A 27,564-nucleotide genomic window follows, 5' to 3' on the forward strand; every position below is an offset into this window, starting at 1 on the left:
CAATGCAAGCAAGACGACAAACAATGTAGCAATATATTTAAAGTATTAAAAAAGACAACCATAAACCTGGAGATATACCTTGTTATTGGTTAAGAATTATCACAGGATAGAGAACCCAGAAATAAATCCATGTATTTACAGCCAACTGATTTTTGACAAAGATGCCAAGAAAATACACTGGGGAAAGGACACCCTATTCAATAACTGGTGCTGGGAAAATTAGATATCCATATGCAGAAGAATGAAACTGGACCCCATCTCTCACCACATACAAAAATCAACTCAAGATGGATTAAAGATTTAAATGTAAGACCTAAAACTATAAAACTACTAGAAGAAAACATACAGGGGGAACACTTCAGGATATTGGTCTAGACAGAGATTTTTGTGGCTAAGACCTCAAAAGCACAGGCAACAAAAATAAAAATAGACAAGTGGGACTATATTAAACTAAAAAGCTTCTGCACAGGAAACAACCAACAAAGTGAAGAGACAACCCACAGAATGGGATTAAAATATATGCAAACTGTCCATCTGACAAGAGATGAATATCCAGAATGTACAAGGAACTCAAACAACAGTAAAAAAAAAAAAGTCCCATTAACAAGTGGACAAAGGACATGAATAGACATTTACAAATGGTCAACAGGTATATTAAAGAACACTCAGCATCACTAATCATTAGGGAAATGCAAATCAAAATCACAATGAGATATTCTCCTAGCCCAGTTAGAATGGCTATTACTAAATGACAAAAAGTAACAGATGACAGTGAGGATGTAGAGAAAAGGGAACTTTTATACACTGTTGGTGGGTACACAAAATAGAGCAGCCACTATGGAAAAGTGTATGGGGATTTCTCAAAAAACTAAAAACAGAAATGCCATACCATCTAGCAATCTCACTACTGGGTATTTATCCAAAGGAAAAGAAATCAGCATATCAAAAGGATACCTGAACTCCACGCTTAGTGAAGCACTATTTACAATAGCAAAGATATAGAATCAACCTAAGTATCCATCAGTGGACAAATGAATAAAGAAAATGTGGTATATATACACAGTGGAATACTATTTGGTCAAAAAAATGAAATCATATCATTTGCAGCAACATGGATAGAACTGCAGGTCATTACATTAAGTAAAATAAGCCAGGCACAGAAAGACAAATATCACATATTTTCATTCAAATGTAAGAGCTAAAAAAGTTAATCTCGTGGAGGTAGAGAATAGAATGATAGATACTAGAGACTTGGACGGGTAAGTGTGGTGCGGGGGGGATAAAGAGAGGTTGGTTAATGGGTACAAACATATAGTTTTATAGAAGGAAGAACTTCCAATGTTTGATAGCAGAGTAGGGTGACTACAGTTACCAATGCGTTTTATATTTCAAAATAGCTTGAAGAGAGGACTTGAAATGTTCCCAAGACATAGATATGATAAATACTTGAGGGGATGGATACCCCAAACACCTTCATTTGATCATTAAACAGTCTATGCATATAACAAAATGAAACAGGAAATTTTCCCTGAACCCTCTGCAGGCCTCATGACAGGGGTGCTCACTTACTTAGCCTGCAGCTCTCAACCCCTCATGGGAGGGGCAGCACGCAGGTGATCAGGTACAGGAGCCAAGGTGAGTGCTTCTGGGTGCCAGCAGGAGCAAAACACCATGCAGGCCCAAGGCAGCATCAAGTGGGGAGTACTCGTGATCCCTGAAGCTCCAGAGGGCGTGTATTACAGTGTGCTCTTCTAGCTTTGCCATCCACAGACAGCTTAAGTGTTAAACAGCTCAGTGGGCCCTCTGCCTTTTCACGTGACGTGGTTGCTCTCCACCGGTGAGGGCAGAGGGTCAGTGTGACAGCCTTTAGTGTTCACACCCGTAACTCCTGAGCTGTTATTCAGCATCCAGGAATAATCAGGTTGCACGAACAAATTGAAGGGTGGTAAATATGGAGGATTTTATTGTCAGTGGAAGTGGCTCTCAGTGGGAAGGAGAGCTAGAAAGTGGATGGAGCAGGAAGGTGTTTTTCTCCAAAGTCCCACCATCAAGCCGTTCCTCTGAAGTCCAACTGCTTCTCTCTGATGTTCAGCTGCTTCTTCTCTTCTCCCTTTCTCTGCCCTCTGCCAGTGAAGCCTGGGGTTTTTATGGATAGGGGATGGGGGTGCAGGGTGGGCCAGGGGTGGTTTTGGAAAAGGCAACATTCAAGCAGGAAAACGGGGATGTAAAGTTCTCACTTTGGGCCACGATTCCAGGCTCGAGGGTGGGGCCCTTGCCAGAGACCCTGCCCTTTTCTGCCTGGAATTTCTCTGCCTCCTGGCCCTATCAAAAATATCACATGAACCCCATAAATATGTACAAATATTATAAATCAATTTTTAAAAGAAGAGTCAATATTATTAACATATCAATTCTCCCCAAATTGTTGCATATATTCAACATAACCCCAGTTAAAGTATCAGGAAGCTTTTCTGTACAAATTGACAAGCTAATTATAAAGGTCACAGGGAGATGCAAAGAAGCTAGAACTCACACACACACACACACACACACACACACGTACACACACATCCCTCTGAAAAAACAAAGTTGAAGGGTTAGGACTACCAGATTTCAAGAATCATAAAGTTACATTAATCAAGGCAGCATGGTATCGGCATCAAAATAGCCACACAGATCAGTGAAACAGAAGAAAGGGTCAAAAAATAAACCCATACATATTTGAATTTTTGACAAAACTGCAAAGGAAATGCAGTAGACAAAAGACAGCCTTCTCAACAAATGGTGTTAGGACAACTGGATATCCATATGCACAAAGACAAACTTGGATACATACTTGAAATCATCTACAAAAAATTAACTAAAAAATGGATCATAGACCTAAATGTAAAGCCTAAAACTATAAAATTTCTAGAAGAAAACACAGAAAAAAATATTTGGCCTTGAATATCATATCAAAGATTTTTTTATATCTGACACCAAAAGCATGATCCATAAAAGAACAAAGTTCTTGTACATGAGTTCCTTGTGTATTCTGGATCTCAATAAATAAATTGGACTTCATCAAAATTAAATACTTCTGCACTTTGAAAGACACTTTTTAAAAAATAAAATGACAAGCCACAGACAGGGAGAAAATATTCGTGAAGAATATATCTGATTAAACATTTATATTCAGAATAAACAAAGAACTCTCAAAACTCAACAATAAGAAAACAAACAAGCTAATTTTAAAAAATGGTCAAAATATTTTAATAGGCATTTCACCAAAGAAGACATACAGATGGCAAATAAGCACATGAAGAAATGCTCTACAATGTAAGCCATTAGAAAAATGCAAATTAAAACCACAGTGAGATACCATCACATGCCCATTAGGATGGCTTCAATAAAAAGACTCGCTATAACAAGTGTTGGTGAAGGTGTGGGGGAAATGGCACTCTCATGGTGGTAAAGTTAAACATACACTTACCATATGATGCAGCCATCACACTCCTAGTGTTTGCCCAGGAGAAAAGGAAATATATATCCGTACAAAGACTTGTACACAAATGTTCACAGAAGCTGTTTGTAACCGCCCCAAATTGGAAACAAATGGCCACCAACAGCTAAATGGATAAACAAATTGTGATATATCCATTCAATGGAATACTTTGCGGAAATAAAAATGAACTATTCTTGCAAGAAACAACAGGGATGAATCTCAAAATAATTATGCTGACTAAATGGAGCAAGACAAAAGAGTACATGCTGGGTCAGAGCAATTAGGCAAGAAAAAGAAGTAAAAGGCATCCAAATCTGAAAGGAAGATGTCAAATTAGCCTTGTTTGCAAAGGACATGATCTTATACCTAGTAAAAAATTTAAAGATTCCACCAAAAATACACTATTGAGTATTGTTCAGCCATAAAAAAGAATGAAATCCTATCATTTGCAGCAACATAAATGAAATCAGAGGTCATTATGTTAAGTGAAATAAGCCAAGCATAGACAGATAAATATTGCATGTTCTCACTCACATGCAGGAGCTAAAAAGGGGGATCTCATGAAGATAGAGAGTAGACTGGTTGTTACCAGAGGCCGGGAAGGGGAAGGAAGAGACGTGATGATGGGAGAAAATATATACATAAATGTATTTATTTTATTTTTATAATTTTTTTTAAATTTTTTTTGAGATGGAGCCTCGGTCTGTTACCCAGGCTGGAGTGCAGTAGCGCAGTCTTGGCTCACTGCAACCTCCACTTCCTGGGTTTAAGCGATTCTCCTGCCTCAGCCTCTTGAGTAGCTGGGACTACAGGCACACTCCACCATGCCGCCTGGCTAATTTTCGTATTTTTAATAGAGACAGGGTTTCACCATGTTGGCCAGGCTGGTCTCCAACTCCTGATCTCAGGTGATATGCCCCCCTCGGCCTCCCAAAGTGCTGGGATTACAGGCATGAGTCATCGTGCCCGATCTTATAAATCTATTTATTACCACTGAACTAGACACTTTAAAATGGTAAAGATGGTAAATTAAATATATAATTCACCTCAATTTTTAATAATTTTAAAAAGAGTACATGCTGTATGATTCCATTTATATGAAACTCTAGACAAACTAACCTACAGTGACGCAAAGCAGATCGCAGTTGTCTATTGCAGGGAGAGGTGCAGGCACAGAGAGGAATGACAAGGAGATATGAGGAACTGTCTGTAAGTGACAGGTGTATTCACTACCCTGACTGCAGTGACGGGTTTCATGAGAGAATACGTATGTCAAAACTTATCAAACTATCATATGCTTATCACACACTTTAAACATGTGTAATTTATTGCATGTCAATATGTAAATCAAAAAAGGCATTTAAAAACATAACACACAAGTAAAGCAGGCACTGCTGCACCCAGTACAATCTACCTCTGGTTTGAAATTATCTTACACTTACAGAAGTGTTGCAAAGACAACACACATTATTTCCAAATACTCTTCCCTCAGATCCCCCTAATGCCAACAGTGTACATAACCACAGTACAATTAGCAAAATTCACACACTCCTCGCTCTCCTCCCTCTCTGGGACAGCCTGCTGCAGTCCAGAAGGTCCATGCCTTTAATAAGAAGGTCCATGCCAGGCCTCCACTCCAGCTTTGCCTCTGCTGCTCTGCGCGCAATCGGCACTCTCCACGCTCCAGATGTCTCACTGGCTCCCCCCAGCCCCATCTCTCACAAGCTCCAGATCCTATAATTAACTGCATCCTAAATGTCTCCCCAGCTATCCCACAGACACCTCAAATGCAGCTCGTCTAAAACTGAATGCATTACTGTTGCAGCATCCCCCACAACCCTTTCTCCTGTGGTCTTTAGCTAAGCAAATGGCATTGTCATCTATACCCCTCCCTCCATCCCTCCGGCCCCACTCAGACATCTCTGACATCACCATTCAAGTTCTACTAACTTTCTCCACGTGTCGCTCAAACCCCACCCTGCAGGCCCCATCTCTGCTATGGACACCTTGATTCAGGCAGGATGTCAACTGTCCTAAGGCTGTCAGAACAGGCTCTAAACACTCCTCACACTTGAGTCCCTCTGCCTCTAATCCTACTGCCTGGAATGGTGTCTCTGAAATGCTCACCTACCTATGTCACTTCCTGCTGAAAATCCTACAGTGCCTCCCAAACGTGCACAGGGTGGCATTCTGGCTCTGGGATTCAAGGTCCTCTCCAAATAGGCTTTGACAACCCCTCTTGACTATAACTGGCCAGTTTGCTCCTTGAAGGAGTCATCAAATGACACGAAACTCCTCTTCCTCCTACACCCACCAGACAGCCTCATGCCCCTGCTCCTGTTGTTTCCTCAGCCTAGGTTCTTCCCTATCTTCCCCACTGGGAAACTCCTATCCAGATGCAGCACTATTTTAACCCTTAGAATGAAGCCTTCACAGAAATACAAGGCAGAATTGCAAGTCCTTTCTTGTGTAAGAGAGCCTTTTATACATCCTTTGAGGCAGGTTTCTGCATCTGTCCGCACTGGATGTAAAAGCCTAAACAGCAAAGATTGTTTCTTACTTATCTCCATCCCAGCACAGCCTAGGACTTGGGCCTTATAGACACACTGATGGCTGGATGAATGGATAAAGAGATAAACAGATGTACTCATGGATGGATGGAGAGAGGAGACAAATGGAAAAATGAGTAGATAAAGGACGAATGGGGGGATGGATGGGTAGTGAGATGAACAGATAAGACAAACACCAGATCAGTGATTGCATGGACAGAAACATGAACGTACAAATGCATGGATGAATGAATGGAAAGTTCCTAGGCATTTCAAGGGCAGAGATTGTTTCTTATTCAACTCTGTTTTTATAGGGCCTAGAATAGGGCCTGGAATATACTAGTAAATGTTCAATATGTGCTACTGGAGTGAAGCGCCAGGTTTTTGTGGGAAAAGTTTTGGACTAACAGTTGGAAGACCTGATTTCCAGCTCTATCTGTATCCTCAACAGTTCATATAAACATGAGCAACCTAACCTCCAATTTTCCATTTACTCTTCTGTAAAGTGGGTAGGTTGAATTAAACGACTTTTAGGTATTTTCCAAATACACTGGCTCCCTGATTTGAAGCTGCCCAAATCCAAGATAAGGCTACAGAATGGGAGGAGGGCCACATTTGAGCAAATGTGTGTTTACTTACAACTTGTCCTAATGCAGAGCTGATCCCAGATCTCTGCCAGCGATGGGGGAGAAGAGCAAACACACTCCAAATGAGATTCTGTTCCAACTGTCTGGCTGACAGCCTTGTGGTGGGAATGAGAGACAGGCTGATGAAAGAGCCTGGGGGGTAATTAATAGTGAAACATGAACCTCCGTGAGGCTGTACCCACTCCTCGCTGAATGGAAGGAGGGAAGGGCTGGGCTGCACAAAGCCTTCCCAGGGCCCTTGGCTGCTGGCCAAATGCACCCTTTATCCAGAAAGATGGGCTTTTGTTCACAGAGTATGGGGTCTGTCCCGTTAGATTCACACCTGGACTCCTGGCATGCTGTGGGGTAGCAATTGTACTATGAACACAGCTATCACCACTCACAGAACAAAGTGTGCCAGGCTGTCTACATGTCCCCTTGACACTTCCAACAACCCTGGGAGGCAGGAAAGGTGATCATCATGAAGGAACGTGTAGCTCGTAAGTGGGAGGTTCAGGCTTTGAACCCAGGACAGCCTGACTCTTTGTGCTACGACCGGCTGCTTTCTGTAGGCAGCTGCCCTGGAACTGGTCGGATAACACGCCAAAGACATCATAGTTCATGCCACCCCAAACTGCAGCGCCGCCTGCCTGAGCCTGCTTGGACTCTTTGCAAGGTGCTTTCACGTTGATTCAAGCTGGCAGTGTGGGCCATCACTCCTATTGTGCAGATGGGACACTGAGACTCAGGCTGACAGGTGAAGTGACCCAGCCACGGTCACACAACTTGTAAATGGTGGAGCTGGGATTCCATCCCTGGGAACTGGAGTCCCAAGCCAGGTGCTTAATGGGTGAATTAATCTCTTCCACGGTGGTAGCTGTAGTGGACATCTCTGGGTTTTGCCTGGTGATAGCATCTGAATTTTCTTTGTGAAATAACAGTTCCCTCCCCCTACCACCCACCTCAGCTCATGTGATTTGGGAAAACTAATATGCCCTGTATCTCTGTACTCCTCGCAGGGGTGGGCAGGCAATCCCTGCAGCCATGGTGGATGCATATGACTGACAATGTCCTATGATATTCAGTTCCACAACTCCAGAGGAAACTACTGATCAAGAGGCATCCTCCTTCTGCTAGGGTTCCCTAAGCTGGTGACTTGGAAGCCAGGAGCTGCTGGAGGCCACCTGTGACACTGCAAAGGGACAATCTGCCAAAGAGTGAAGCCAATACAGAGAAAAGCAGGGGAAAGAGGCAAGCAGTTTCCTAAAGACATACTTTGAGACACCCGAATCCAGCCACACTTGAATATATTCCAGGTAAATGAGCCAGTGTGAATTTCCTTTCTGCTTGAACCAGTCTGACTCGGGTGCCTCTCACCCACATCTGAGAGGCTCCAAGTCAATACTGCCCCTCATCACACTGAATAACCATCACTTGTTTCCTTGGCTGTTGTCCCATTAGACCCAGGGCACTTGAGGGCAGGGCCTAGTTCAAAGCCACCACGATGTCTCAGTGCCTGATTCCAACCATGCTGGATGAATATTTGCTGAATGAATAAAAACCCAATCTGACTCAATGTTCGTTTGTGAACTTGTTGGTATATGAAGCCCCAGAGAAGCCTGAATTCTCTAGTCCAACCCACTCTTCCCCTCCTTCTCCTCCTCTCACCTTTCAAGGCCTAATTCCAAAGCCACCTCCTCTGAAGCTGGCCCATGGCCTGCACTCCAGTCCAAAAGTACTTTTGCCCACATCAGGACCTCCATGGTATGTTTCTGCCTTTTACAGTAATTCACACACATGCCTGGCCTCTCCAACCAGACTGAGAAGTCCTGAGGAAACGGTCTAACATTGATTCATTTTTAATATCAAGCTAGCTCCTGGCACCTGCCAACTCAAAAAAAAAAAAAAAAAATCTGAATCCAAAGGATCACTTTATTCAATATTCACCAACCCCTAATATAAGTCAGGCACTGAGAATATATGGGTGAATATAGCATAATGGTTAAGAATAATGATGATGATGACAATAGCTACCATCTACTGAAGTATTACTTAGTGCCCAGCACTAATCTAAGCACTTTACCACATATATTAACTCATTTAACCCTCAGAGAAAACCAATGAGGTGGCTACTATTATCCCCCATTTTACAAATGAAAAAACTAAGGCTCAGACATCAAAGAATTTGCCCAAGGTTACAAAGATGGCAAGTGGCAGAGCCAGGACTTGAACCCAGGCAATCTGGCTCTGAATCCCTGCTCTTAACTGAATCTTACGCTACAGGATCATGAATACTAAACAGACTGTTTTGTAAAAACCATGGCCTTCTCCTTTCTAATGCCTAATGTCTTTTGGAAAGAGCTGGGCTAAAAATGGAATCGACCATGCCCACTGATTCCGGAGCTTGGACAACAGGCAGGTTTTCAGCAAATTGGAGTCAGACACACTGGTCTGAATCTCTAATAGCACCATTCTTTGGCCCTATGTGTGTTACTGTGACCTCCCTGAGCCTCAGTTTCTGCAGGATTAATACTCTCATGGGCAGTTACTGGGCTTAGAAGAGTTAACACATGAAAATCACTCAGCATAGTACCTGGCTCATACCACACAATCAGTGAGCAGACGCTGCTGTCACTAGTACCTTTTATTGTTATTATGGAATAAAGTAAATGTACAGGGCTTGGGACAAGGTATACTGTCCAATATTATAAATGTGCTTCTGGTTTTTTTTTTTGTTTGTTTCTATAACCTGGAAAGAATACCTGCCCTTCTCTAAAATGATTCAACCAGGGCTGCTTACCAGGCCCATAGAAAGCCCTGCTGCCAGCCGGCCTTCAAAATAGATTAAGGATTTGGAGTTCTCTTCATTTCTCCACTCACAGGATCAAAGGGTGCGGGTGAGGACTGGGAAGCGGGGGAGGAAATGCAAGATGGAACAGGCCCCAAGTTTTTAACTGGCATAAGAGCAACTGTGGTTCATCCTAGGCTCAGCTGAGCTGCAGGGAGCCCGCCCCCATGATCTGTACAGCCTGTGCCCTTGAGAAATAAACACAACTGCCAGAAAGCAGCACGCTTCAGCTACTGCTAATCCCAGGCTACAAGACAAGCAGGAAATCAGAGGTGCCCTGTGATGTGTTTTCCAAAAAGCGTCAGCATGTACACAGAGCAGGGAGGAGGGGACAGTCCAATGCAAATACACAATTGGGTTTCAGAACAGGGAATAAAGGCTGAACACACAGACCAGCCCAAACCGAGGTCACACAATGCTCCATCCGCAGCTTTGACTCCACTGCCCTCTAGAGGACACACAGGCACCAGCCGACAGGTTTTCAGCAAGTTCCCACTGTGGAAGGAAGCAATGTGTTCTCCTATGAGGGAGGATCATAGGTTTTGAGCCACTGAGAAAACAGATGCCTTCCATCCCTCAGCGACGAGCCTCGTTCAGCCTCTCTTTCATCTCTCCCTTGGACTTCTGCAACAGCCTCCTCACTGGTATTAATAAAATAATAAAACGATCCTCTATTAAATGCTGACCACAGGCACTGTGCTGAGGAATTATACACGTTAAATCATGGGATTCTCACAACATCCTAGGAAGTAGGTAGCATTCCAATTCACAGATGAGGAAACTAAGGCTCACACAGGTTAGAGGACCTGGCCAAGGCCACATAGCTAGCTACAAGAAGAAGATCTAAAGTTTAAACCCAGCAGGGTTTAAACCCTGGGCAAGGGCCCCGTATCTATCTGACTAACCACTTTACCAACATTAGTGGCAGCAGCAACAGCGACTCCTGAGAATCTGTTAGAAAATCAAACTCTCGGCTGGGCTCACGCCTGTAATCCCAGCACTTTGGGAGGCCGAGGTGGGCAGATCACGAGGCCAGGAATATGAGACCAGCCTGGCCAACATGGTGAAACCCTATCTCTACTAAAAACACAAAAAGAAAAAAAAAATTAGCCGGACATGGTGGCAGGCACCTGTAATCCTAGCTACTGGGGAGGCTGAAGCAGGAGAATTGCTTGAACCCAGGAAGGCTGAGGTTGCAGTGAACCGAGATCACACCATTGCACTCCTGCCTAAGCAACGAGAGCAAGACTCCGTCTCAAAAAACACAAAAAACAAAAATAAAACCTCAGAGTGGGATCTAGCAACACGTGCTTTAACAGCTCCTCCAGATACTCAGATGCACCCTAGCTTGAGAAGCTCTGCACTTCTCCCTCAATCATGACATTTCCACACTGCCCCAGGTGGTCTTCCTAAAACACAACTCTTAAACTCTTTAAAGGCCTTAGAACTCCACTGGCAGGCCCCGGGCCTAACTCAGCACAGCAGTCAGGCCCTCCACAGCCCCTTAAATCCATGAGAAGCAGGACTTGGAAGGGGAGAGAACCTGATCGAGCATCTCCTGTATCGTGTACAAGCTCTCCCCTAGTCCTGAGCCTACAGGAGGGTACTCAGTCCTTGTCTGTGAGAAAATCCTTCTGCCCAGAATAGAGAGACTGAAACTGGGACAGGTGACAAGATGTGCTCATGTTCATACAGCCAGCAAGCGGCAAGGCCAAGATTAGGGCGTGGGACCATTTGACCCCACAGCCCAAGTGCTTCCAAGGCAAATAGGGCCAAACTGGTTAGGAAGCTGGGCCAGGGTCCCATGCCTGTGGGCTCTGACATCCAAACAGGCACAGGCTTCCCACCCCAGGTTCTGGTCTTTAACAAAGTGACCCAGCCAATATCCAGCTGATTTCATCCAAAAAGGATTCATGGGTAAATCCCAGTCTTGACCTCCTCCTCTGTGACCCTAATAATAGTGGGATAGGAGCTGGGAGAGGCCAAAGCCCTGAAAGGATCCTCAAGAAACCACATCCTGCTGGGCGCAGTGGCTCATGCCTGTAATCCCAGCACATGGGAGGCCAAGGCAGGCAGATCATCTGAGGTCAGGTGTTCGAGACCAGCCTGGCCAACATGCTGAAACCTCGTCTCTACTAAAAAATACACAAATTAGCTGGGTGTAGTGGCACACACCTGTGATCCCAGCTACTCGGGAGGCTGAGGCAGGAGAATCACTTGAACCCGGGAGATGGAGGTTGCAGTGAGCCAAGATTGCACCCCTGCACTCCAGCCTGGGTGACAGGGCGAGACTCAGTCTCAAACAAACAAACAAACAAACAAACAAAAAAAAGAAACCACATCCAGAAAAGACATGCGTTAGACCATGACAGACAAGGTAGAAGAGTCCAAATGCGTTAGTCAACACTCTCCTCAGTGCAAGACTGTTCAAGGAGTCCATCTTCACTCTGCCTGCCCCGCTGCCCTGCTCCTTGTCCACACCAGACCAGGATGGTTCATGTCTCCACGCCTTTGCAGACACCAGCCCCTCTGCCTCAAACCTTCTCCAAGAGCTGCCCGGCAGATTCCTACCCACCCTTCTAAGACAAACCCCAGTGCCTTCTTCAGGAAGGCTTCTCCCTCCACTCCCAGGCACTGTTGTGCCATTTCTGTGACAACACTCACCTTTCCACAGACCAGAGAAGCACCAGGGCCTAGGGTGGTGGTTCTCCAACATGTTAGAATCCCCTGCGGAGCTTGCTTGGCATGGAGACTGAACATCAGGTGGTTCCAGTATATAGCCAGGATGAAGAAAAACTGACCTCCTGGAAGACCTGGGCTTTGAAGCTGCACACAAATGTACAGATCCTGCTTCTCTGCCTCACAGCTGAGTCACTGGAGCAAGGAAACACAACCTGCTTCCCACCCTGTGAACTGGGGATTACAGTACCTAACACTCTGAGATCCCACCTTCTTGCCTCCTCCCCTCCCACATCCCCACCAAGCAAGGACTAACAGCCTGCTTGTCATTCTGCCCAGATTGGTAACTCCTTTCTCATGCATTCGTTTACTTAATGGCTATTTATTGAACACCTGCTGAGTACTACCGGGCACGCTGCTGGAGATGTGGGGTACGGCAATGAACATGTCAGGCAAAATTGCCAGGACATTTGGCAGTTTACCTGGGGAAACAGCCACAAAGGAAGCAAACAGGAGTAGTTTCCGATGATAAGCACGCTGAATAAAATTAAAGTCGGTGGGAAGAGATCCAGCAATGGGGCAAAGGGAGGCTACATTAAAATTCAGGTTAGAGAGGACTGCTTCTAAATTAAGACCTAAATGCTGAGAAAGCAGCCTGGGAAGATCAGATCTGAGGAAGGTGCAGTGAGAGCCAATGGAGTGTTCTAGGCAAGGGAGAGGTGGGATCTGTCTTGCTTTTTAATGAAACTACTCACATGAATTGTCACCATCTGCACACCAGGCTGTGGGACCTTCACCTCTGCACCCTCAGTGCTCCAGTCAGGCCTGGCACAGGAGAGGGGTTGAGTGACTGGCTGAATAAATGAACCCTTTTCCCCTGAATGTGTTGTTTCCAGGTCTCCAAGCTAAAGCTTCTCTGTCCCCTGGCTTCCGCCCATCAGCAGTGTGACATCTTTCCGACAAAGAACCAGGTGAATCCCATGTTGATGATCAAACTCCTAAGATCCTAAGCCTTTACATCTGTGTTACTGTTAAGCCACATCTAGACTAGGCTAAACTTAAACAGCTGGGATGAAAGGAACATGGGCTTCAAACTCATATACAGACCGTTTGACCCTGGACAAGTTCTCTAACCTTGAACCAGTTTTTACCTGTACAGTAGGTCCAAGGTACAGTGGTCTGGTTTATCCCTCTCCCTTGTACAGTCCTAGCCAGATGAGTTCAATTTGTGGTCAACCCAACAGAGCGTGAGAGGGCCTCCTATGTGTTGAGCAAAGCACTTTGGCCGTCATTTTGGAGGAGACAGCCCATCATAAACGTTCAATAAACAATCACAGGCCTGATCACCCTCAACCTGAACTCGACCATGATGTTTCAGGAGAGCAGCTATTCTCAAAGCTGACTGTAATCTCCCTTGGGGGTACAGCTGATGACCAGCTACAAATCAACCTGTGCTAGCCCAGATTTCCTTTGGTCCTCAAGGACATCCTGAGATGACGGGACAGATTCCTTGCTCCATCTGCACCATTCCCTGACCTGTATTCTAGTAACCTTATCAGGAAGGTAACAGGAAATGTAAACTTATCAACTTGTTCTTGGTAGATCCATGGTGCCCCAGTGGTCCCTGACAGCAGGCAAGTTGTACCCGGTGACTCTGTCACTGACACTGCTGATCAGGTGGGCATGTTTTCACACGCAGGTCTGCTTCTTGTAAGTCGTGAAAGAGTGAGATGCCAGATGTCTTAAAATTCAACGACTTATGCCTCTTGCCGGATGTCTTAAAATTCAACGACTTATGGCTCTGCATCACTAACCATCCCAAACATGTAAACTGTTAGTAAATCTGTATAAATATTGGCTGAATAGTTTCCAGTTTAGTGTTTCTGAAAGTTAAATGGCCTTAGCTCTACAAATGGGTAATAAAAAATAATTGTCAAATATTCATTTTCTCCAAATCCCATCCCCTTTTCAAGGCTACAGTACCTTCTTTATAACCCTGTATCCCTCCCTTTTAGACAATGTGATGAGCCCAGGGGACACTGAAAGCCCCTTCCTAAGGTAGGGAGGTTATACAGCACACACATATGGTATTAGCACCTACGTAACAAGAGATGCTGTTTCCTGCACACCCACAGTGTGCCAGGCATTTACACACAGCAACTCATTTAACCCTCCTAAGTCACATTACCATCAGGCACATCTTAAAGACAAGCAAAATCATGGAGGTGAAGTAATTTGGCTAAAGTCTCCCTGTTAGCAATGGCAGGAAAGGATCTGAACCCAGGTATATCCGTCTCTTATCTACTCACCCAGCCACACTACCAGCCAGTCCAAACTGAAACCACTCAGAACCAGACACCTCTCCCTCCCTCTTCCCTCCAGCGCCATCTCCTACTGCCCCTGACCATCTTCACGTCCAGGACACTGACGGCTACCACACCTTGGCTTGGCTCCAAGCTGCAGCACGGCCCCACCTGTCCCCTGTCCTGCACTCACCTCTGCTCTACCCAAGGCCTGCACTGAGGCCACCCCCTCCCCAGGCGACCCTTTCCCAGCAGCCTCAGCTAACAGGAGCTTTGCCCCCCTCCTCCTTCACCCGCTGCTGTGCAGTCTGAGTTATGCTCCACTTGTTCACACACACACACTTATCCATCATGCGCCCAAACAGACTGCAAACGGAAAGCAGATCTCATATTTCTCCTCTGAACCTCCCACTGCGCCCGGGGTGTGATGGATCCATATCCTCCCTTCACAGCACTCACTCTGGAATGATGAACGTGGCTCGCTTGGTGGCAGCACTGGAGCTGAGAAGGCTGACAGACCAGTGACAGGTCTCCATGGTCTCGCTAGGAGCTGCTCCACCTCAAGCAAGGGGAAGGCTTATTAAGCACCTCCCTTGTGCCAGGTGCTGTGCTAGACACTTTACAGACTGTATCTTGTTTAATCTTCCAAGGCTTATTAAGCACCTCCCTTGTGCCAGGTGCTGTGCTAGACACTTTACAGACTGTATCTTGTTTAATCTTCCAAGGCTTATTAAGCACCTCCCTTGTGCCAGGTGCTGTGCTAGACACTTTACAGACTGTATCTTGTTTAATCTTCCAAGGCTTATTAAGCACCTCCCTTGTGCCAGGTGCTGTGCTAGACACTTTACAGACTGTATCTTGTTTAATCTTCCTAACGACCCAAGGAGAAGGGGATTCATTATCCCCACTTAATGGATGAGCAAAGTGGGTTCAGATAAATCACTGCTGGAGCCAGATTCAAATCTGATTCTGCCCAAGTTATGAAGGCAGTGTTACTTCCACTGCACCACAGTGTCAGAGAGAGAAAAGAATGCAACACCTCACCTACATCTAGGTATCTCTGAGTCTGCAACACACTCTATTCAACCTCTACTCTCTTCCTGAAGAGAGGAATTACCTTTTACATCTATCTATGGGCTTTTTTCCTTCCAAAGCAGGAAGACATTTCATGGTCCTTTGTGTAACTAAAACCCTTAGGGAGTAGAATACATCTTTCAAACAGGAATGGGCTTGAGGACATTTCACATTTCTTCCCCATTCCTGGCCACTCTAAACTGAGCCAACCCACACATCACATCACACCCCAACCAGATTCTATCTGTCTTCCCTCCCCCAGCCCCTACACCCCCCGCCCCTGCAAGACCTCCTAGGAGCCTGCTCTGGGCTTAGCCCCTTCCTTGGATCCACCTGCCTCTGGCCAGGACTCCCTACACCAGCCTCCCATCCCCACACAGGACCCTCTCCCAGGACTCCAGCTGCTCAGCCTCCCACCCACACAGGTTAAGGTGTGGGGAACAACATGGCACATACACTTCACAAGCTTCCCATGTGGCATGGCTCATCCTACTCTGGATCTCACGCCATCCAAATACCAGGATCTCAGCAAAAGGGATGATACTACAAACTTCACTACCTATCAGTCTGACTTGTCATTCCAGCCAACACAACAGTGGGTCTTGGTATGTTGATACTGCAGTCTGTTTGGGCACATGATGAGTAAGTGTGTGTGTGAACAAGTGGAGCAAATCCTAGACTCTCCCTGCCAACTAAAATCTAGCTCGTAGCTCACCTCCCCACTCACTCCTGACTTGCTGATGTGTGTAGTAGCAACTGCAGAAAATGCCTCGACAGATCAAATAATAAATGGCCAGCTGTGACTCTGAATGGCATCCTTCCAGCTCTGCAGAACTAGAAAATGCACTCAAACCAAAGGGGCCCCGGGTCTGAGACACATGTCATTTCCCCAGGATGGACCCACCTTTGAACTCCTCCAATACTTCAAAGTCAAGGCACAGAGATGGCATCATCAAGACCTTGACAGTCTGCAAAAACTCACACACACTGGGACTCTTTGCTCATGGATGTGTGTTTTCCTGTTGCTACAAGTGTCCCACCAGTTAAATGCAAAGTTTCATCTTAAGTACTTGACAGGTCATGTGGATCACTAATTTACATAAACCGAGAGGAGAAAAAAATCCAAAAGGATGGAAGAAGGAATCAATCAAATATTAAGATGTAGCCCAAACCTTCAGCATCTGGTACCAGTTCTAGAGGGAATACATAAACATGGCAGAGACCACAGCAATGACAGATGGTTGCAAAAACAAGAAATAACGCAACAAAATTTACTCACAGTGACACGAACAACACTCAACTTCTGCCGCTGAGGTGGCAAGTTGGTTTGCAACTGAAAAGACCCTTCATCAGGGAAGGTGAGAAACGCTACTGCAAACACTACTGTGCACACTACTGCACCTGCTCAACACATCACTCACTAATATGGGCCAACAGTTGACTTCTCATGGCCATGGTTTATTCATCTGTGAAGGGGGAACGGCAATACTTGCAGAAACAGAGTAGCCCATTGCAAGCAAAGGCACATGGGCCTTTAAACAAACCTAGATCTGAATACAGTCACTTGATGAGTAACACTGAGTTACTTAAACTCCCTGAGGTAGTAAAATGGTGATAACACCCACCTCAGAAGGCTGCTGCAAACACTGAGTAACAGCTGATAAAAATGTTCCTAATAGTAGCAGGCATGTAGTGAATCCCCAGTAACTACAAGTGTCTATTAAGACTTGTTGAGTGTTTATAGTACTCCCCAACATGGTGCTGTGCACCTTGCCTAATTTATCTTGCTATACTTGGTTTGTCTACCTTTCATGTATGAAGATAAACATGTTTTTATACATAAACATGGACACGAGAAAACTTCCAGAAGGATATACATCAAAACTCTAATAGCAGTTACCCCTTGGTGCTAGGAATGTAATTTTTCTTTTTGCTTATCTTTTTCCAAAATTTTCTACCAACACTATTTCTATATGCCTCAATATCTGCTTTAACACCAAAGAAAATTACAATATAATGAAAAACTACTGCTCTTAGGTAACAACCCCCCAAACATAAGCCCCTTTTTTTAGAGGGAAGAACTAATAAAGCTTTGCTTTCCATGAGGAACCAATAAGTGTTTTTCTTTTCAATAAGAAAGCTAACTGACTTACTCCCCTCTTCACTTTGCCACCAGGAAGCTCAGAGCCAAAATTTTACTTCAGTCATTCAATTAGCTTTGTCCCTACATTTCAGAGGCTTCTTGGTTGGGACATTAATTGACAGAATTATAATATTTAAATTCCCTTTCTGAAATTAAAAAAAAAAATACAAAACTGCAACTCAAGGACATAATAATTTTAAAAGTCTTAGAAGTTCCATAACAACAAAAGTCAGTTTATTAAATGCTCAATTCTCAAAATTATATATATATATTTTTTAATTATTTAAAAAAACGTCCATGCCCTTCCATTCCCCTCCCTCCAAACTAGGTATTGTCCAAGTTGTATCAAATGCCACAAAGTCTACCATGTACCCAGAAGCAGAGAAGACAGGAGGTCCAGAGGACAAGGTATGCTGGGGTCACTACTCGCACTGCAGAGTTAACTCATGCTGGGGGCAAAGAATGGAAAGAGCTAATACACAGACAAAGCAAAAGAACGAAATGGGCAGCCTGACCAGAGACGTTTACAATTTATACCAACTTACAAATATTTCGGGTGCCCACCAACTCCGAGAGAACAGACCAAACTAACCACATGAAGGAAAACCTCTGCAGGGGGCCTCCTCTCCCTACAACCTCCTCTCAAGAATCATTAGGAAGCCCGAACAGCTTCACAGTTCCGGCTTCCCGGCTGCTGTCATATTTGCCGTCTTTGTCATCACAGGCAAATGCCAGCAGAGGCCTTTTGGGGTGCCACGCCACTGTGAAGGTCGGAGATTCACACTGTACCTCCCATAGTTTGTCCCCTATAGAAAACAATAGAGAGAAACCAATCAATACGTTCAAAACGAAGGACACATTCATTAAGTACTTACCTGTATTAACTCGTTTAATCCACGTACTAATCCCATGAGATAGATACAACTATTACCTCATTTTACAGAGAACCCCCAGGCACAGAGCGCCCACAAGCCAGCGGCGGGCAGAGCAAGTTCTGAGCACAAGTGGGTTAACTCAAGAGCAGGTCACTGAGCAGGAAAGTATCTCCGCATCACAGGGACATGCAGTTACATGAAGGATCTGCACGGCTGGATGCTGGACAATGTTCACCGCAACGTGGCTAATGGGGGCATTCTTTACACAGTGGAATTTCAAGTTCTTTACTTTCCTCTTCGAAGTTTTCTATATAGTTTTAATCTTTTTACGAAGAGTGTCACAGATTTCCGAAAACAATAAAGCAACATTAAAAAACAAATCTGAGGAAATTCTTTCATAAAATGAATACTCTCCTCCCATTTTTCTATTTCCAACTTCTGTTGTTTTTAAAGCAAAAACTTGATAATTCCTTAAATTTTAAAAAATATTTTTTCAAGTTCATATACAGGCAAAAGATAAAGAGAAATATAGCACAACATTTAAAACAGGTGGTATTTAGATAGTGGGACCCCAAGTGATGCTTTTTTCTTCCTCCTACTCTGTAGTTTAAAGTTTAAATAAATCTAACTATTTTTCTAAATCACTTTCCTCAGACCTGCCTGTTTATTTCTTAACTCTTTGCTTCCTCACCACCTGGCAGTGACAGTCAAAACAGAAACACACTTGTCTAAAGGAGACAAATTCATTCATGATCATGCTGGTGAAGTAGTCACGTGCAGAGATGAGATCACAAGAGAAGTCCTGACTGCCAAAGGTGAAAGACGGTAGACTCTCATGAAGTTACCTGTCTCCACTTCAGCAATGTCAATAAAATGATCTTCCGATGCTGACGCCAGCATTTTCCCATCATGGCTGAAACTGAGGGTCCTTACAGGCCAATCCAGCCTATGACACAGAGTGGACGAAGAGACAAGAGAATTACCAAATAAGAGGAGGGAACAATGTCACTCACGATGAAATAAAATTAATGTACCCAACAAGGAAAGTGCTGATAGAGTCACTTACCTGGAAAAGCACCGAACACACACTAACTCATCCACATCCCAGAGGCTGACCAAAGCATCTGCACTTCCTGTGGCAAAGTACTTCCCCATGGGGTCAAACTTGATACAGATGCAGTTGGAAGGATGGGCGTTGATAGACTGCACAGGCTTCAGTTCTGGGTAGCTGAGAAAAAAGACAGCGATCAAACTGCAGAAGAGGACTGTGGTGCTAAAACAATAATAGGAGACAATGAAGAAGAAAAGCAAAGATAATGGACCACCACCAAGAACTGTCATTCAAGATAACATTCCCGAAATAAAAAAAGATTTTGAACTACATTATTTAAAAAGCACAACACATACCTGAGACTACAGAACCAAAGCTACCAACATCGACACAGAGACTAGCAAAATTAGTGGACTTTAAAGAAAAAGAAAATTAGATTATCAGGCTTTCTGACAGTAACACTTAATGCCAAAAGAAAATGGAGTACCGTATTTAAGAAAGATACACAAGCAAGAAAATGAGTCAAGGATTTTTACATCCAGCAAAACTGAATTTCAAATATAATGATACAAACAATAAGCACAATAACGTTTTATAAAATCTGTAAGTTTTGTAAGTACGTAAATAAGTTGTAATAAAAACTCCAGGAATAACGGTCCCATGAACGCTTCCCGAGGAATCTTAACTAGAGAATGAGCTTCCATAAAAAAAATGATTAGAGACTTATAAGGACTGGTGCTGAACACTGAATGTACAGTTTCTTGCAAAAACTATACATGGTTTAAAGGGAGGGTATAATATGTAACATCTGCACACGCTTACAATATATAGTACTATTTTTTTAATGGGGGAAGAATGGAAAGAGCATATGCAAAAAGCAAAAACATTTTGTTTCAAGTCATCACACTGGTGGTAGCGGCAGGAATATTGTTATTCTGAGACATCTATATGTTTACCATGGGATATAGGTAATAAGTAACCATCGGATATTCTAATTCTATGATCCCCTGTGCCCTTGAGAACCAGAATACTCAATTTGGAAGGAAAGAAACATATTTGTAATATAGAAGAGGTTTAGTAAAATCCCTGGAGTCCTCAATTTTGATTGGAAGTTATCAATGTGAATTCATAAGGTATTTTATCTTTAAATATATATATATACACACACACATGTAATTCCTAGGCCAACTCAGCGGTAATGAACATTCCTAACTTCAGTATCATTTCTCAGTAAAAGAATGTAAGGCTCCTTTTTTTTTTTTGAGGTGGAATCTCACTCAGTCGCCCAGGATGCTGAAGCGCAGTGGTGCAATCTAAACTTACTACAATCTCCACCTCCCGGGTTCAAGCAATTCTCCTGCCTCGGTCTCCCAAGCAGCTGGGAATACACACCTGCGTCACCACGCCCAGCTAATTTTTGTATTTTGAGTAGAGACGGGGTTTCTCTATGATTGCCAGGCCTCAACTGATCCACTCGCCTCGGCCTCCCAAAGTGCCAAAGTGCTGGGATTACAGGCGTGAGCCACCGCACCCAGCCAGAATGTTAAGGCTTCTTGGAGAATTTTCTGATTAAAGGTCTGGGGCAAGAAATGCACAAGATGAACTGGAACATCTTATCAAACCAGAGAGCAAAAAAACAGAAGACAATGGGATTATGTCAAAAAAGGTCTCAGGAACCAACTTGAAGAGGTTCTTATTGGCCAAAGATGGGATAATTTGAGCTTCAACAGGCATAACAATTACAAGAGATGGAAACACATCAACTATGTTTAAAAACATCAGCCCATAATGATTCTTTTAAAAAAAAAAAAAACCTAACTGCTCATCTTTGGACGTAGCAGGAAACAAAATCATTATCTTGACAAACAGAGAGAATCAAAATTTTATCCTGCCTTCCCTAGATGAACTGCACTACTGGGTAACCAAATCGCAGATGAGAAGCAGCATCTCTTTATACAACAGTCCAACACATAAACAGCATATGGAAGCAGCAAAAGCCAAACCGGGAGAATCTCCACAGGTTAACAGTCTGGTTTTTCAACAGCTATGTTTTAGGAAGTTTCTTTTGAGTAATTTAAGAGATAAAAAAGACTTATCAATTTTTTTTTTTAATGAGCAAAACTAAGGTATCTAGGAGCTGCACATGTGGTAGATAAACTATGAAGAAACACTATAAAAGTCAGGATAGTGTTTGCTTTTGTGGAAGGGAGTTGTAATTAGGACAAAACACCTAGATGGACTTCTGGGATGGCTGGAAAGAACTACTTCTCTACTTGGGCGGGGTTGCACAAGAGTTAAGCCTATAAGAGTTCATTAAGCTATACATTTGTTTTATGTGGTTTTCAATATCTGTGTTTTATAATAAAAAGGTTTTGCTTAAAAAGTTATAGAAACCCCATTGCCTACAAAATAAAACCCAAGATACTCAGCATAAAATAAAGGCCTTTTATAATCTGGTCCCAAATTAGACTTCATCTTCCCATCATCATGCCCTCTCTTATTGCCCTTACCTGCCAACACTCCCCCAACAACCCCGACCCAACCATTCTCCAAATAAGTCATGCTCACTCACGCCTGCTTTGTCAGTTACGTGGTTCCCTTTTGCTTATTCTTAAAATTCTGCTCATCTTTCAGGATCAAGCTCACAAGCTCCCTCCTTCAACCCCCCATATAGTATGTATGTTCTTTCCGTGGAATTTCACAGCAAACTCCTGGCCTCCCACTCACAGAACCTATCTCACTTGGCCTTGCATTGTTCACCTGGGATAGTGGAAGGCTAGAACTGAACAGACCTGAATTTCAGCTCCACAGTTTCATTCATTTACAGAACAAATATTTACTAAGATCCTACTACGTGGAGCAGGTACAGGACTAGACATTAGGGATTCAACACTAAACAAGGCAAACACCATCCCTACCATCATGGAATTCACAGTCTAACAGGAGACATAGGCAAATAAACATGCAATTACAATATAGAAAGAAAAGTGCTTCCTACAGAAAGTATATAAAATAAGCCCCTAACCTACTTCTAACCTTGGGGTAGCAGGGGAGCTTCCCTGAAGGGAAAGTGATATTTAAGTTGAAACTTTAAGAGCACGAATTAGCCAGAGGTCAGGCTAATCACCTGAGGTCAGGAGTTGGAGACCAGCCTGACCAACATGGAGAAACCCTAAACTACAAAAAATACAAAATTAGCCGGGTGTGGTGGTGCATGCCTCTAATTCCAGCTACTTGGGAGGCTGAGGCAGGAGAATCGCTTGAACCCAGGAGGCAGAGGTTGCGGTGAGCCGAGATCACACCATTGCACTCCAGCCTGGGCAACAAGAGCAAAACTCTGTCTCAAAAAAAAAAAAAGAGAGTATGAATTAGCTATAATTCAAGGTGCATCCAGTTCTAGCACACACTAGCTGACTACTGATGTAACCTCTCACCCTCAGATCCTCATCTGTCAAACGAGAAACAAACCATCAACCCCTAGAATTTCTGTAAGGACTCAGTAAAATATAAAGTATATAAAATATACAGCTCAAATGTACTTAAGACAGGTTAGGATTCTCTCTATTTGTGTTTTAAGCTCCTTCAGGATAGGCTCATATCTAATTCATCTCCATATCTGACACAGCACCCAGCACAAAGACATGACAGTCCCCTAAGCTAGACCCCCTCACCTGAGGATGTTGATACAACCATTGCCATTTGTCAGGAAGAACATATTATTGTCATTGTTCCAGGAGATTTCGTTGACCTCGAACTTGAACTGCTCTTCTGCTTTGGAACGGTGTGTCTTGGCATCAATAAAGGTCACCACATCATCCTTGTTGCCTACAGCAATGGTCTGCCCATCAGGACTCCAGCAGATATTAATGTTCTCCCCTGGGAACCCAGACATAATCAGCAAGATAATCTGTTTGTTCATAATCCTCCACAAGTGTATTATGCTATCCTAGAAAGAAGACCAGAGCTTTCTTCAGGGCTTACTCATTAAAGTCCTAGACAATGGAAGGGAGCTACCACTTATGATTCAACAATGAGTCCAGAACATTCATCTACACATTTCCCCATTCGGTCTTCACAATACTCCTCTAACATACACGTTATTATCTCCATTTATAAAATCTGTAAGATTTTATAGATTTCCTTCATCTTGTAGATGAAGGAAATAGGAGATAAGAAGACAAGCCAAAGTGTCAAAGCTATGAAGTCACACAGCCAAGACTTTTTTTTTTTTTTTTGAGACGGAGTCTTGCTCTGTTTGTTGCCCAGGCTGGAGTGCAGTGGTGCAATCTCGGCTCACTGCAAGCTCCACCTCCTGGGTTCACGCCATTCTCTCGCCTCAGCCTCCCGAGTAGCTGGGACTACAGGCGCCTGCCACCACGCAGGGTAATTTTTTTGTATTTTTAGTAGAGACGGGGTTTCACCGTGTTAGCCAGGATGGTCTCGATCTCCTGACCTCGTGATCCACCCGCCTCGGCCTCCCAAAGTGCTGGGATTACAGGCGTGAGCCACCACGCCCGGCCGAGCCAAGATTTTAAATCCAGATTTGACCCCAAAGCCCCCTTTTCTCTTACACCAGTATTTCTCAACTCTAGCCATTCACATGCCAACATCACAATTTTTGTCCTATCCATTAAACACTGTACTTTTCTTTATTCAAGATTTTTCTTAAAATTGATTAAAAAAAATTTACTTAAATAAATTTAGCAGCCAGCTGTGGAGGCTCAAGCCTGTAATTCCAGCACTTTGGGAGGCCAAGGTAGGAAGATCACTTGAGTCCAGGAGTTCAAGATCAGCCTGGGCAATATGGCAAAACCCGTCTCTACAAAAAATTAGCCAGGCATGGTGGCATGTGCCTGTAGTCCCAGCTACTCAGGAGGTTGATGTGGGAGGATGGCTTGAGCCCAGGTGGAGGCTGCAGGGAGCCAATATTGTGCCACTGTACTCCATCCTGGGTAACGGGGCAAGACCCTGTCTCAAAAATAAAAATAAAATAAAATAAATAAAAATAAAATAAATTTAGCTTCAACTGAATAATAAATTCTATGTGCTAGTTCTTCTAGTAGACATTAAAATATTTGCAAAACTGGTTTTTAATGTTCACCCATGCATCACCTGAATCACTCATGGATCAGCAGCTGTATACTTGGGGAAAAATCACACCATTCTGCCTCCAGAGATAAGTCTTGCCTTGTCAACAAAGTCCAGTGGCCCACATTGAACACGTCAATTAAAAATCTCACCAACTTTTTCCATTCTAAAATGCATATTTTCTCACATTTTAGTATCTATACTGTATCTTAAAATGTATCAGAAAACATTTCAAAATTTTAGGTGTATCACAGTTATTTACCAACTTTCCTTCCTAATGGAACATCTTATGATCAATGAAGACTCAGAGTCCCATACAATACCGGCCTCAATACTTACAACAGAGCCTGTAAATGTACTGCACAACTTTCTCCCAGATCACCAAGACCATCCAAGTTTCAACCATTCTAACTCATCAGAATTTTCCAAATTCTCCATGCCTTTGCACATGCTGTTCCGTCCTGGAAATGCCCCATTCCCCACCCACTGCACCCTGACCACTCAATTCCTATAGCTACCCTAAAAGTTTGCTCAAATTTGGTGAGGCCTTCCCTGGCTCCCCTAGGCAGACTTTTGTTTTCATTTCTATTCTAGGTATCCACCTTGCAGACCTCTCCATTATAAAATGAACCATATCTTGCTATATTATTTGTATATATGTGTCTTCTCCCCGCAGGGGAGGCCCTTGGAGCTGGAAGCTCTTATTCAGCTCAGGATGTCTCATACACAGCTGAGTGCCAGGCACAGAAAAGATATTCGGAAAATGGTTGTTGAATGAATTCAAACAGCTTATCTTCCTATTGCCCTCTCTCTGAATCGTCACCTTTAGTGTTCACAGTGGCAATGCATTTTGTAGTCCTCACGTCCCAGATGCGAATGGTTTTATCTCCGGATGCCGTAACAAATAGGTCAGGATTACTTGGATGCCAACAAAGCTGGTCCACGCTATCCCCATGTCCCCGATAATTGTTTTCTTTGACCTGAAAGAACAGAATCCAGATGTGACTTCACACAGATGTAGCTGCCTCCGCATGTAACTTTATAACCTTGTTCAAACCAAAGTATGCTGGGACGAGTAAAGATCTGGGTAATTCAGAATCCAGTTCTTCCAAGCCCTTCCTCCCTTCTCTTCTCCGCAGTCCTTCTGAACTGTTTTTCTCAGCTTCCACACCTATGCCCTTACTTTTGTACCCTCCCTGGCCTCCTCCTTCCTGGTTTTTCACCCTTACTCTACCACCAACGTTCCTAACCCGGCCGCTCATTCCCACGGGACGCCCTATGACTTTCAAATGGGCCCTCCTCACCACCACCACCACCACCACCACCACCACCACCACCACCGCCCCTAGCCACTTCTTACCAGCACACGATTCGACTCCAAACGAGTAAGGCTCCCACCGCAGCCCCGTCCCATCCACCCTCTCCTCACCTTCACCCGCCATCGCCAACCTCCTTACTTCCACACTCTCCACACGCCCCCAATCTTCCTCTCCTCACCCCTCACGACCCCGTCACCCCCACACTCCACCTTCTCCCCACTCCCTCCTCATCTCCACACTCCCCCTTTCCCCTTCCCTCAAGCCCACTCTCCTTTCACCCCCGCGGCTCCGTTCGCCCCCATTCGCTCTCCCACTACCGCACCTCACTTCACCACGGCCCCTCTCCCTAGCCTGGGCCGAGCCCCGGCAGCTCACCAACCGGTCCTTCTCCAGCAAGAAGACGCTGGCCGTCTTGTCGAAGGACCCCGAGGCCAGGCGACGCCCGTCGCAACTCCAGGCCACCGAATGCACCTTGGCGCTGTGCGCCAGGAACTCGCGCGTCTTGCTGTGGCCCCGGAACAGCTCCTGCATCCCAAGCACGTAGCGCGACGGGCCGCTGCTCACTGAGCACCACTGGGCCATCGAGCCGGGGCCGCTCTGGCCCAACGCCGAGGGCCCCATGGCTGCAGCGGGGACCGCCATGCCAAGCTCCCAGCTTCCAGCTCACAACAGGGCAGCAGCCTCCAGGGTGCAATCAGTCCTGGCGCCGCTGTCGCACGCATGCGCCCGGAAGAGCGACGGCCCCTCTACGCAGGCGCGCTGTACCCCGCCCCGAAAGGGACTACAAATCCCGGTATGCAGCGCGTGCCCCCCTCTGCTTACTTAGTAATATTTGGTTCGTTTAACTCCAAATATGCTTCACACCTAACGATTCCGAGTTTTTTTAGGTTCTTATTTCTCCCTTACCTATTCTTCGGTAGATATATGTGGATCCCTGTTTAATCGAATAAAAGAACCAACACTAACCTTCTAAACAGTTAACTCATCACCTTTCTTCTGGGGTTGTTCCCTAATCCCTAGTCCCCTCCCTTAAAAGCAGAAAGCCCTGGACTTTTTGCTGGAGAAGGAGCAGCTGGTGAGCTTGTCCCATGAAAAGGGCTAGCGGGTGCGGAGTGAGGGAAGAGGTGTTAAGAAGGGGTCTGGAGGGTTTTGTTTTTTTTTAATAAAAATGAATTTTTTGTTTGTAAAAGGTAATGGCGGAGGCGTGTGAACCAGAGCAACTCTATCTTAAATAGGAACTGGGTAAAATGAGGCTTAAACCTACTGGGCTGCATTCCCAGACTGTTAAGGCATTCTAATCACAGGATGAAATAGGAGGTCAGCACAAAATACAGGTCATAAAGACCTTGATGATAAAACAGGTTGCAGTAAAGGAGCCGGCCAAAACCAAAATGGCGATGAGAGTGACCTCGGGTCATCCTCACTGCTACACTCCCACCAGTGCCAGGACAGTTTGTGAATGCCACGGCAACGTCAGGAAGTTACCCTATATGGTCTAAAAAAGGGAGGCATGAATAATCCACCA

The 27,564-nt window shown here is 44.5% G+C and overlaps 1 protein-coding gene across 1 annotated transcript; it reads right to left on the reverse strand.

Moving 5' to 3' along the window:
- Positions 1-17,918: 17,918 nt before the first annotated feature.
- On the reverse strand, positions 17,919-27,013 carry THOC3 (THO complex subunit 3). The gene is made up of 6 exons (XM_054487208.1): positions 26,415-27,013; positions 25,544-25,700; positions 23,304-23,508; positions 19,648-19,809; positions 19,427-19,527; positions 17,919-18,512 (listed from the first exon to the last, which is right to left on the reverse strand). Exons 1-6 carry the CDS (start codon positions 26,679-26,681, stop codon positions 18,349-18,351), a joined length of 1,056 nt encoding a protein of 351 aa, XP_054343183.1. The 5' UTR covers positions 26,682-27,013; the 3' UTR covers positions 17,919-18,348.
- Between the last annotated feature and the right edge of the window lie 551 nt (positions 27,014-27,564).

This window comes from Pongo pygmaeus, chromosome 4 (genome assembly GCF_028885625.2).
Source record: "Pongo pygmaeus isolate AG05252 chromosome 4, NHGRI_mPonPyg2-v2.0_pri, whole genome shotgun sequence".
Classification (NCBI taxonomy): Eukaryota; Metazoa; Chordata; class Mammalia; order Primates; family Hominidae; genus Pongo; species Pongo pygmaeus.